Raw genomic sequence first — 13,026 nt, forward strand, 5'->3', positions numbered from 1 at the left:
ACCAATGAACTGATCCAGTTTTGTCATTTATTATCATTAAGGTATTTGTTATAGTTTACGTGACAGGAATTCTTTATATTCAGTTGAAAATTTGTTGGTTCCCTTGAAATCTATAAGAATAGTTTCATTGATTGTCATCTAAAAAACAAAAAACAAAAAAGAAAACAGTACATTCAAAACCTACAAAGAATCACTTTCTCATCCCTCATATCAAAGATATCACCAGTACCAGTGAATTACATTTTTTACAAAAATAAATAGAAATATTACAAACAGGACCACTCATTCAACAACATTAATTCGGCAATGTTATATGAATTACATCTAAGATGAATGACAATTGCCTACTTCAATTCACTATAAAGTGCCCCATCAATGTATTACAGTTCCTCCGATACACCACCATTTGTTATAACTCACATATCATATTAATAACAATGACTAAAATCCACTCTAAAATTACAACAAAATAAATGTCAAATGTTCTATCAGTAAACAACAAGGAACAAATCACCATATAATTTCCAACAACGTCAACGATAACATCGAAAGCCCATAACATTGAATTTTACCCTTGACTATGGATAATGAAAACAAACTTTCATCAAGTTTGTCTGTTACTGTATTCAGGCCCAATGTCAGCCGAATGGGCTGCAAAATTGGTAGTTGTAATCAAAAATAACTTTAACCATTTCAATTAGCCTAAAAACAGGTTAAATTTTGATAAATTGTAAATACCTGCTCATTGTTAAGCGAATATAGCCTTGACAACGTGGCCCAGAAATAGACCCATTAGACTTTATGTGGAAATAAAAAGTTGGCTATCTTATGCTGTGGTCAGCTATTTTCAAAATATTGAAATAGTATATTGGTGTACGGCCTATTCAACTTGAGCCTCTAACGTATTATAGAAAAAAATGTCATTTAAATTTCTTTCTTACTCTTTGGTATCCTACTTCAGTCAATAAATAAATCCATCTATAATCCTTCATTCAAGAAAAAAATATGATAAAATTCGTTTGACAATGGGCGTAAAGACAGTTACACGTTTTAAAAATGCAAAGAAAGTCTGCCAGTTTCCAAAGTCAACGATTGAACCACCACTTATACCACTACGACCCATCGGATGACGTGTTCTGCAATGTGGTAAAACTACAAGACGTCCTTAAAACTCTGTTTCGCGACGGAGGAGGAGAATCTTCGTCAGAGATGATCCCTGAAGCTACCACGTTGCGCACCTTCCGGTTACTGGCACACGGCCAAGACCTGAGGACACGGTAGTTATGTTTATCATCATAGTTGGCAGCATTGTCGCTGTCGTCACCACTGCTGGTTGTGCAGTTCAACCTGGATGTGTCGTTTGTAGTATCCTTCATCCAAACTATGCTGTCACCACCGTCACTTATGTTCCCGTCGTCCGGAGATAAAATTCCGTTCGGTCGAAATAGTTTTTCCTCTTCCTGGTCCTCCACGGAAGAGTTGCTGCTTGCACAGGGCGAAGAAAGGTCTTTATTGCATATTTCGTCGAGGAATGCAACATTATTTTTGCTTTTTCTCCACTTACTGTCGCAAATCAAAGTGGTTGCGGATATAGAATGTTTCTTCAGTTCTGACTTTCTGTTCGGCGTGCTCGGTGAACTTGGTGTTTTAGGCTCACTTTCCTCTGAGAATGCTCTTGTGATTAGAATTCTAGGGGATCTTCTTGTCTGTGGTGCACTCGGGTTGCCATCTCTGTTGCCATCACCGAGGTTAAACCGAATATTTCCAGCACCGAGGACTCGTTGTACAAAGAGACTGGTGTTGCTAACACTTGTTCTCAGCACTGGACGAATCACTCCCAAACTTTTGTTTTCTTCGTTCTCCTTTGTACTCGCCACTGCAATTCTAAACGACTTTATCAAGTCTTCGTTCCGCAGCCTCTCTCTCTCGTCAGAAGGAACTTGAAGAGTGCTGAAGCTCGCCGCGTGCTGTGCTCGGATCTGAGACTTCTTATTGTTATCACTTTCAACATCAGAGCCGACAAATGCAAGCCCCAGCCCCGATGTTGACACCGGTCTCCATGATATCTCTGACGATATTCTCGTCATCTTTGATTTCGGAGACGACAGCGACGACCTACTAGGATCTATGAACGCTTCGGAAAGTCTTCTTTGAAGATGCGTGGCACTTGGTCTAGTCAGAATCCCCAAAGGTGTAAGTGAGGGTCTTCTAGATCCACATGCTGAAGGTGTTCTAGCTTGAATTTCATGATTGATTTCAACTTTGGACATCTGTTTTCTCCAGTAGTTCTGGAAAGTCTTTCTCAAAATTTTACTTTTAATCCCATACAACAGGCCGTTCACAGGAGGTGAGCAAGTCAGCAGCGTAGAAGCCAAAGTAATAATGTGAGGATGCAATCTGTAGTAGATGTCCTTTCCTGCAAGAAAGGTGCTTGCAGACGACTCCCAAACTATGACTCCGTAGTAGGGGAAGTAGAGTACGAAGAACGACCCCAGCAGTTGCAGCACGGTGGAGACTGCGCTGCGGCCACGGAATTTGCTTGTCAACCCCCCTGGGAGGAAGAAGGGGTTGCGCTGGTGGGTGATGGTCACTTGGGCCGATAGAGTCACCTCAAATATGGCGCTGGCAATGCGATGGCGGTGGTAACGGGCAATCATCAGCACCTGCAAGCAAAAAGTAATCTATTAAGCGTTGAAATATTTACGTTTAGACTTATATGCAGTGGTTAACAAAATTAAACGATTCTCCTGCATGTACCTTAGCGTTAATTTTTGTTTGATAGCTTTGAATATTATGTGTCATCCCCACTAATAGGCTATTTCTTGCTAATTAGGCTATGCACTTGTTGTGTTTTCTTAACTGATAGGTAATGGGGAAAAGGTTGATATAATGTATATGCTGATCAAAGGGCAAATTTAGGCACCAACTATGTTAAGGGGTTAATCATTTAAAGACATTTAACAAAGCATCTCGTTATTTTTCATTAGGAGAAACACCTATCCACCTATACTTTTGGATCATGAAGCAGATAATCGACTTGTCATCTATATGGATCAGCTGTTGTCAAATTTTTGTTTAAATAAAAAATAGATAAATTTATTAGCCTCTCACAGAGTATACACATAATATTTTCTCCTAAATTCTAAAAACTTTGACAGAATGTGTTATGAAAGCCGCTACATTTCACAATAATTTGTCCAAAGTCAACGATAGAGCCAACATACCTTGAGGTTGCAGCCTAGTATGAGAGCTGCCGGCAGCACCAGTGTGAGCGTGGTGTAGACAGCGGAGTACCACAAGGCGGCGTCCCCCGCGGTGAAGTCTGGCGCGCAGACAGCCAAGGCGGTGTTGTAGCTGTAGGGGGCCACACGGAACAGAGGAGGGATACAGAGTAGCAGAGCCAACACCCATGTAGCAGCAAGACCGATGGTCACCTGGGGGACAGATGTATAAGAATATGTTTGGGTCTAGTAGGAATGTTTGAAATGTTGGGTTTGTTTGGAGGGTCGCCGGAAGACTGCCCCCGTGAAAACTACCCCCCCAAGCAGGTTTCTACGTCATATTGACGTCAGAGACCGGGGGGGGCAGTTTTCCAGTCACGGACACTGAAATTTAGTTGTCAAACAGTTCTAATCTAACCTAACCTAACCAACCAAACTTGCTGTAATATTTCGAAAATCTGTTTTATATTCACCACATGCCTTTTCCAACGTAAATCCAAACGGAATTTTATTCTGTAAATCCAACGGAATTACTCGAATTAAAATTAATGTTGTGAACTTTATTGAATATGTTTCCACTTCATTGATTTTCCTTTTGATCTGACTGTTATATTTTTTCTAAAATACTGTGTTTTGGGTTAACACATGTTAAATATTTTGTATTTAATTAATTTAATTGTTTGAAGATTCAGTTAAGACTTTGGAATAAATAAAGAAGCCTACTAATCTGTTTGTGAAATAATTATTTTATCATTTCTCTGGTAATTATTTCAAGATTCAAAACATTTTGGCGACCGTGACAGGATATTTTCTTTAATTTAAGACATCTGGGTTATTTAATAGATTATAACAATATGGAAGGCCTAGAAATTATGAAAAAGAAAAGATCACTGATTAGAAGGCTATTCACCAAGGTATATAATGAACTGGAAGAAGCATTTAATAATGAAGACCTGTCAATGAATGATAAAGAAACTAAAATAAAAGTGAACTTTTCCCAAATTGAAGACAAAATAACCACGTTAATGGCTATGGATGGGAAAATCTCTGATGAAATGCTGATGAAAGATGCTTCTGATGCTGATCTGGACAATGAACTGACACGCAAGAAGAATACAAGAAGAAATGGTACCTGATGAAGGCTAAGTATGAAATGTTTCTTAAAACACCTACCATCAATGGTGAGTCAAACATTTATAGACCAAACCGTAACTTTCATTTGCCTAAATTGCAATTACCTTCATTTGATGGGGATGTTAGGAATTGGATAGGGTTTTGGGGTCAGTACAAAAAGATTCAAGAAGATAGTGAAATTAAACCTGAAGACAAATTTCAATATTTAATTCAATCCTTGAAACTTGGTTCATCAGCTAGGGAATTAATAAATTCTTTTCCTCCTTCTGGTGAAAATTACATCAAGGCTATTGAACAATTGAAATCCAGGTTTGCACGTGATGAACTTTTGATTGAAGTTTATGTAAGAGAATTGCTAAATTTAGTTTTGAAACAAGCCAACAAACAAAGTATCATGCCACTTTCAACCCTTTCTGATAAACTTGAGACTCAACTTCGTGCCCTAGAAACACTCGGGGTCACATCAGATAAGTATGCTGCCATGCTATACCCTCTGGTTGAATCTGCTCTACCAACTGATACTCTCAGAGCATGGGAGCGGTACAGAACAACAAACAAAATAGGCTTAGGTGAATTTAAAGGTAGCGAGTCATCTAATTCAAATTATTTACAGCTGTTGTTGAATTTTGTACGTTCTGAGGTCGAAAGCGAAGAACGTTTAGCTCTTGCTCGGAACAGTTTTGCAGTGGACAGAGACACTACACCAAGTGACACCCAGCCACAGAAGAGATCTTACCGTCACCAACGTCCTGGTATGAAAATTAAGTTTGAAAAAGGACTACCTTTACCTACAGCATCTACAATAGTTGCTACAGATAGCTCTTCAGTGGTGAGTAAGCCTACATGCTTATTTTGTAATAAAGGAAATCACAACACTCAAGACTGTTCGGGGTTACAAAAGCTCACTTTGAAAGAAAAGAGAGAGTTTGTAACAAAAAAGGGAGCTTGTTTCTCATGTTTAAAGTTAGGTCACAGCAGTAACAAGTGTAAAGTGTTTGTATCCTGTGCTATCTGTAAAAGGAAACACTACTGCTTAATGTGTCCTAGTTTAGAGAAAATGGTGCACAGTAATACTCATGATTATAACAAATCAAATGTCATTGAAAGTGTGCAAATTAATGACAAATCTGAGTCCTTGATTGCAAATCAAAATAAGGAAACCTTATTACAAACTCTTCTGGTAAAAGTAATAGGACCTGACCAGCAATCTTTACTAGTAAGAGCATTGTTGGATTCTGGATCTCAAAGGTCTTATATCTCTAAGGACTGTGTAGAGAAACTTAAATTAATAGAATCTGGTGAGGAATCAATAGTTCATGGTTTGTTTGGAGGTATTAAAACTAAAGAGACTCCGCATAATCTTTACCAAGTAGAGTTACGTGATACAAAGGGTAAATTTGGCATTTCAGTTAATGTGCTTGATCAAGACAAGATTTGCAATTACATACCCAGATTAGATACAAAAAGGTATTTTCCTATTTTAAAGAAGAAGAATATATACCTTTCAGATATTGGACAAGATGCAGCAGAAGAAATACAGTTACTACTAGGAGCTGATATCTTGGGCCAACTTCTCACAGGTAAAATTGAACAGCTAGATCAAACTCTGGTTGCTGTTAAGACTGTGTTAGGATGGACAGTAATGGGACAATGTGGAAAAAGTTACCATTCACTTATTAGCATTAGTTGCTTTGCTAAAATGGACATTTCAGATCTATGGCGTTTAGATGTTCTGGGCATCACTGGTCCATCAGGTAGTAAAACTAAGGAGGCGAATGCATCAGATGTCTTGGAGCATTTTAACAAAACTATTGTAGTAAATAGTGAAAATAGGCACGAGGTGACTTGGACATGGACATGGATTGAAGGCCATCCAGAGCTTATGGACAACAAAGTTACAGTCGAGAAGCGACTTATTGGAGTGATAAAGGAAATTTTACGACGAAACTTGGGAAATTCTTTAGTCACGCAGGAAGAACTCTCAACAATTTTGTGTGATTGTGAAGCAACTGTAAATTCAAGACCTTTGACTTATCTTTCGAATGATGATGACTGTTTACAACCATTAACTCCAGCCTTATTCTTACAACTAACATCAACAGCTGAATTACCAGATTTGGATGAAATTGAGTGTCTAAGTTTGAATAAAAGAGTGCGTTATATAAACAAATTAAGAAGATCACTAAGAGACAGGTTTAAGAAAGAATATTTGGCTACACTCGTTCACAATGGAAAAAACAAGAAAAGTAGAGAACCCATTATTGGAGAAGTTGTATTGATAGGAGATGATAACACAAAACGAATAAGATGGCCTTTGGGGTTGGTACAAGATGTATATCCAGGAAGAGATGGATTCTCCAGAGTCGCAAGACTAAAAACTGGAAATGGTATTTTGACAAGACCACTACAAAGACTTTTTCCATTAGAAATCACAGCTTGTGAAAAAGAGTGTTTGAAAGAAAATAAACCACTTGAAGAAGAAGAAGTTATAGTTCAAAACGAAGGCTTTGATTTCACTAAGAAGAAAACCAGATGTGGAAGAGAAGTAAAAGTGCCCGAGCGATTTTACTGATTTAAAATTGCACATGTTTGGTTAGCAATTTTAAATGGGGGGAGGATGTTGTGAACTTTATTGAATATGTTTCCACTTCATTGATTTTCCTTTTGATCTGACTGTTATATTTTTTCTAAAATACTGTGTTTTGGTTTAACACATGTTAAATATTTTGTATTTAATTAATTTAATTGTTTGAAGATTCAGTTAAGACTTTGGAATAAATAAAGAAGCCTACTAATCTGTTTGTGAAATAATTATTTTATAATTTCTCTGGTAATTATTTCAAGATTCAAAACAATTAAAATTACATAGCATGATTTGTCTAGGGGGGGGGGGTAGTATTCCAGTCGCGGACACGGCTTCCATATTGGTTAGTTGACAGATTTTGTGACGTCACGTTACACCTAGGGGGGGGGGGATAGTATTCCGCATCCCCTGTTTGGATCTTATAAGTCTTGTGCATTTCTGGCTTCAGGTTTGAAGTTTGAGCAGTGCAAATGTTCTGCCAAAAAATATCCCCAAGTTTTCTACAAAGAAAGATTCTTCTTGTGTGGGGATGAATCTTTCAAGTACCGACCTTAAAAGAAGGGGTGAAGAACGAATGCCTTTTCTTTTATTAAGGAGTATTCTTGTAACTTAAAAAAAATTTTGTTGGGACACATTTTAAAAATATATATTTTTTACGAGGGTGCATCAAGTTTATTTTAACTTGTAAAATCTGTATCACCTTAGATAGTAACATACAGCACTAGTGATTTTCCTTTTCAAAGACTCGTTTCCTTCAATTTCTCTAGATAAGAAAATATCCGGTAAATACCTTCTTCGGACTGACGAGGGCACCGTAGTGAAGTGGTGCGGAGATGGCGTAATATCTGTCACAATTGAGACCGCACACCGTCCACAGGGCTACAGGATGAAGCAGCGTGAAGAGAAAACCATGGACCGTGCAGGGCATCGTCCATCCCCGCAGCAGCGTTGGCGCAGAGAATACAAGGAACATGGAGCAGAGCAAAGAGTCCACCAAACCTAGGTGGAGCAGCAGTAAGTTGTTGGCCGTGTTGATCTGGAACATAGGAAATGGAATGTGAGAAAGAAGCATGGCAGGTAGAACATGCAGTATAGTCCATGGTAGGATAAAGGATTTGTTCCTGCGTTCATGTTAGAAATGAGAATTAAGGATGGGATGAGAAAAATGGAATAACGAGTCCACTAGTCTTTGGAGGAGTGAAATATTCGTGGCGGTGTTGATATGGATCTGGAGAGAACGTTATGCCAAATAAGATAGTTAGTGCACTATGCCATGATGGACTAGGATATTTACTACTGTGTTGAAACATATCAAACAAAAGGCGAGAAAGAAGCCATGAAGATGAAACATGGAGTCCGTGGAAGGCCGTGTCGATCTGGGACGTAAACTATGGGAGGTGAGAAGGAATGATGGAAAAAGGCTTTTCCAAAAGTGAGTAAGAGATTAATGGCTATGTTCATCTGGAATATATGAAATTGAAAGTAAAAAACATGATAGAAACAAGAAAGATGGAACAAGGAGTTTATACAAGACCACGGTATAGCAAATATTGTAAGTTTAGTAAAACAAGAAACTTGAATGAATGAAGCTCCTAGCTTCTAGGAGCTCAGCAGCGTCAGAAAGGAGCCTTAGCAGGTTTTTGGCTGCTAAGACTCCTAAGGTTAAATGGCCACTACCTATTTTGCATAACTACCTGTCTTTACCTAGTCATACAGCAAGCAGACGAATATTTAACTTAAGAGAAAATTTGCTTTACTTTGGTGTGCAAAAATATCCAATTATTTGTGGGATCGTTGAGGAAGAACGATTTTATACAGAAAGTAGTTTTATTTGTTGAAAACCATACATTAATGAAATAAAATTAGTACAATTTAATCATAACAACACATTACCCTTGATTTCAAAGTTAAAAAATCTTTAACAGCTGTATGTACAAACGCGGGAAACACTAGCTGCAGTTTTACGGTTAATTCTCTCGTGGAATTGGTTTAGCGAAACGTCTCGAGCGGAACGAAGATAAAATAAATCACCCGCGCCTTTTGAATACAAAATGCGAAACAAACGTACTGTTATCAGATGTTTGTTTGGGGTTTTCAGGATAAGGTTATTCATTCGAAATTGCGGGCTTACCATATCGAATCCACCTCAATTTGTAAATATTCAAATTCTTTAAGCATATGTATTACTGAAAATATTTAAGCTTTTTCGATGAAGCTTAGATTGTTCACAGTTGTGCTTCCCCTTTAAAGTTTTGAAATGTTTACATATCTCTTATTTGGTGATGATTTATGATTTAAAATAGACAATATCTAATTTTATTGTTAAACAAAAATTTCCGACAAAGGTTCAAAATTGTTTAGGTTTCTTAAAAACTCTTTTCAGCGCATTTTGGGCCAGGTTACGTAAAGTTATGGAAATATTCTTTATACTTACTTAGCTTACTTTATACAACGAACAAAAAATTTTGGGGATGACAAAAAGAAAATAAGCATGTTAACATACTCTGATTTGATTTAATAGAATTGTGGGCAGCTAGCAGAGTTTAACCCGAAAATAGGCATTGTAGACATTACCTCATGAGGACTATGAATATATTTTCGTTCTCTTTGGTAATGGAATACCAACGATTGGAATTTAAATGCAGAGACTTTCCACAATAATAATTATATACTTGAGTCAATGTACAGTATTAGGAAAATATTAACAAACAAAAGGAAAAAGAACCGAACAGAAAGAAAAAATCAAAAGGGGAAAGGGCAAAGATAGTTAACTTAAAAGATAAAAAACATAGATGGGCTATTAAAACCCTTTGTCAGTTAGCTATAAAATATTGAAAACATTTTGTAAGGTTTATAGATGGAAACAAAGATTGATGATAGCTTAATAAATTGTACAAAAACTGTACATTAATGCTATCAATCAAAGGCTTTTCCTAGAAAATATGATTCAAATCTTTTTAGATTAAGTTTAAAAAACACTTCTTTATAAATTAAAGGTTACCCTTTATAAGTTAAATCACTCATGCCAATATTTCCAAGAAATACACGATTAATCTACAGATTTTAATCAATTGCTCTTTATCTTGTGAAACATATTAGGCCTGAAAAGAAACTAACAGTTATTGATACTCAACTGGTTGAAAATCATGTAATAGCTATTTACATCACACGTGTAGTAAGAGCGTTTTTACGTCACGCAGGTGAATGTTGTGCAAAGAGCGGAAGCGAGTTGCATAATTCACCTAGATGTAAACACGCCCTTGCGTAACGTGTAACGTACAAGATTTTACCTAACCCGCCATGTTAAACTTCCCTATCCCAAGCGTGATGTATATAACTTCGTTACTTCTCGAGTGATGTAAAGTTGAAAAAACTCACTCGGTGGTGTAATGAAACCCATTTTAAATAACATTGAGTGCTTAACTTAAAAAATATATCTCTATGGACCCAACGACGTTCAACGCTAGAAATCAGCTGTGTGCTTGAATTTTATTGTTATGTTTTGAAGAATTTTCCTAACCTAGCTTTTGTTTGTAAATGAACGTTACTGTTAGAAGATGAGAGAAATGGATAATGAAAAATATTGTTCGTAACCTCCTGTATATTGTCGGGTCAGGTAAAATCTTGTACGTTACACGTTACGCAAGAGCGTGTTTACATCACTTCGGTAAATTATGCAACTCGCTTCCGCTCGTTGCACAACATTCACCTGCGTGATGTAAAAACGCTCTTACTACACTTGTAAGGTAAATAGCTATTACCTAACCCAACAATATACAGGGGGCTACGTACAATATTTTTCATTATCAATTTCACTCATCTTCTAACAGTAACGTTATTTTACAAACAAAAGCTAGGTTAGAAAAATTCATAAAGCATAACAATAAAATTCAATCGCACAGCTGATTTCTAGCGTTGAACGTAGTTGGCTCCATAGAGGTATATTTTTTAAGTTGTGCACTCAATGTTATTTAAATGGGTTTCATGACCTCACCCAGTGAGTTTTTTAAACTTTACTTCACACGTGAAGTAAAGAAGTTGTATACATCACGCTTGGGATAGGGAAGTTTAACATGGCGGGTTAGGTAAAACTTTATATCGTCCTCGCTATGCTCACACCGTTTCTTGTGCGAAGGTAAGAGTTTAGAAAAAATACTAATATGAAATCTGAAAAGAAATAAACGAAATCAGCTACTATTATCACTGAACGTATCTAGAGTTTATCTTAGAAATTTCGAATTGAGTATTTGAAATCAGTTTATTTAAAACGTTTGAACAAATCAACTGTTTAAAGTATAAAATAAGAACGCTCGTACAGTTTTTTTTAGCAATGAAAAGTATCTTAAATCATTGAAATGTACTTTGGACAGTTTCAAACGAGTTGGTGGGAAAATAATTCCACATTATGCACTCCAAAACTGTATTTGGATTTGCACATAATAGGAGAAGGAAGTTATAATTACCTACTCCTATATTACATACTCCCTTGTGTAACATAATTCCCAAGAGTGAAATTCAATAGTTTCATTTACAAGAGACATTCCTTTTTGTGTCCAAGTATAACTAATGAAATGAAATTGTGACGTGAAACAAAGACATGTAATTTAATTTGCGTTGCTAAAGATTATACATTACTTTACTGTATGTGTTAACACCCAAGGGTTTATTTTCACTTTTATGAAGAAAAACCTTCGCATTTAATTTCTAATAATTTACTTTTGAACGCCAACTTGTTTGGTAATGTTGATAAGTATTTTCTTTTTTCAAACAGTTAAAAAAACCATGAAAATTATATTCATTACCAACCTTTAATACAACCAACTCTGCTAGTTTCATATTTGAAGTTGACAACTTCAATGATCCAACGATATTCAATATTTAAACTTTTACACTCGTATTGGAATTTAAATACAAATTCAAGATGTTGGATTTTTATTGTTTTAGGTTATATAGCATGGAATAGTTGTCCACATTAGTACAGGACATTAGGATCTATAAGAGGAGGTCACAAAAAACTATCACCTAACTGGTGTTTGTTTATTTACTTGAAAAAAAAATGTTTGTGATGCTTTATTTTATTAAATTTAGGAAATGTGTTTGTTACTATTTAGTAAGAAGGTGTTGCCTGTTTAAGGAAGGTTAGTAAAATTTTTGTAGAATATTGCTAGTGCTTTCCTTACAATTTTAATACTAAGCTAGGCCTACATGTAAAAAGGCTTGACTAAAATTGAAGAATTATGGTAAAACATATTTTTCCTGAAGCATAAATATAAAATAATTGATGTTGATGTTAATGATATACTGAGGCAATGTTTTTAAGTTCTTTTGGATCTATTGACATTAAATGGTAGGGGTTTGAAAGTAAGTAAGTCTAACTTAGAAATAAGTTTATTTTTTCAAATTAAATCTTAAAAGTTAGGCTACAGAATTTTCAGACACAGTAATGGTTGCCGAGAAATTTTAAACTCCATTTAAATATAAAAGAAAAGTATTTTACTTCACCATTTTTGTTGTAAATTTAGTTTTTATTATAAAGCCAATCATATATGTGTGTATTTATTTATTTATTACCAATTGACAGCCTTCGAATGAAGCGAGAAGACATGTGTACTGACCCAACGATAGCTCCTATGTGAATCGAAACAGGTTGCATTTAGCAACAAATTTGATCGAATGGATGCAGGTATTTACACCAATTATTAACTAATCGTGGAGAAAGATCAAGTTTTTCACACGACACAAAATGTCTTTTCTAATCATGCTCACTTTCCAAACTTTGGGACGTCTTGGAATTTATGACTAAAAACAACTTTAGGTTAAGTATTTTTGGAATTTGATGAAACTAACAAATAATAATAGAACATGTCCAATATTTATAAAAAAATGAAACAATATTATACCTAAACTGTAAATTTATGTATCACAATAGAAATCATAAACATGTTTTAATCCACGAAATCGCATTGTATAACAATAAGCTTTACAATCACTAAAATGTTGCAATCATTCAATCGTAGACAATCCGTCGCTTTTGTCAGACAGCACGAACATGTTACATGTTTTATCTGCAGTTTGTAAACCCTCTTA

The 13,026-nt window shown here is 35.9% G+C and overlaps 1 protein-coding gene across 1 annotated transcript in view; it reads right to left on the reverse strand.

Annotated features, from left to right (window-relative positions):
• Nucleotides 1-236: 236 nt before the first annotated feature.
• LOC128991141 (melanopsin-like) overlaps nucleotides 237-13,026 on the reverse strand; it is a 49,310-nt gene continuing 36,520 nt past the window's right edge. Inside the window, exons 2-4 of the mRNA XM_054413906.1 lie at nucleotides 7,730-7,975; nucleotides 3,225-3,434; nucleotides 237-2,663 (exon numbers count right to left, since the gene is read on the reverse strand). Coding sequence (XP_054269881.1) covers nucleotides 1,113-2,663; nucleotides 3,225-3,434; nucleotides 7,730-7,975 — 2,007 coding nt within the window. The 3' untranslated portion in view covers nucleotides 237-1,112. The remainder of the gene's footprint in view (nucleotides 2,664-3,224; nucleotides 3,435-7,729; nucleotides 7,976-13,026) is intronic.

Source organism: Macrosteles quadrilineatus, unplaced genomic scaffold, assembly GCF_028750875.1.
Source record: "Macrosteles quadrilineatus isolate MER2022 unplaced genomic scaffold, UCM_ALF_1.0 Scaffold_1__1_contigs__length_201487025, whole genome shotgun sequence".
NCBI classification, from domain to species: Eukaryota; Metazoa; Arthropoda; class Insecta; order Hemiptera; family Cicadellidae; genus Macrosteles; species Macrosteles quadrilineatus.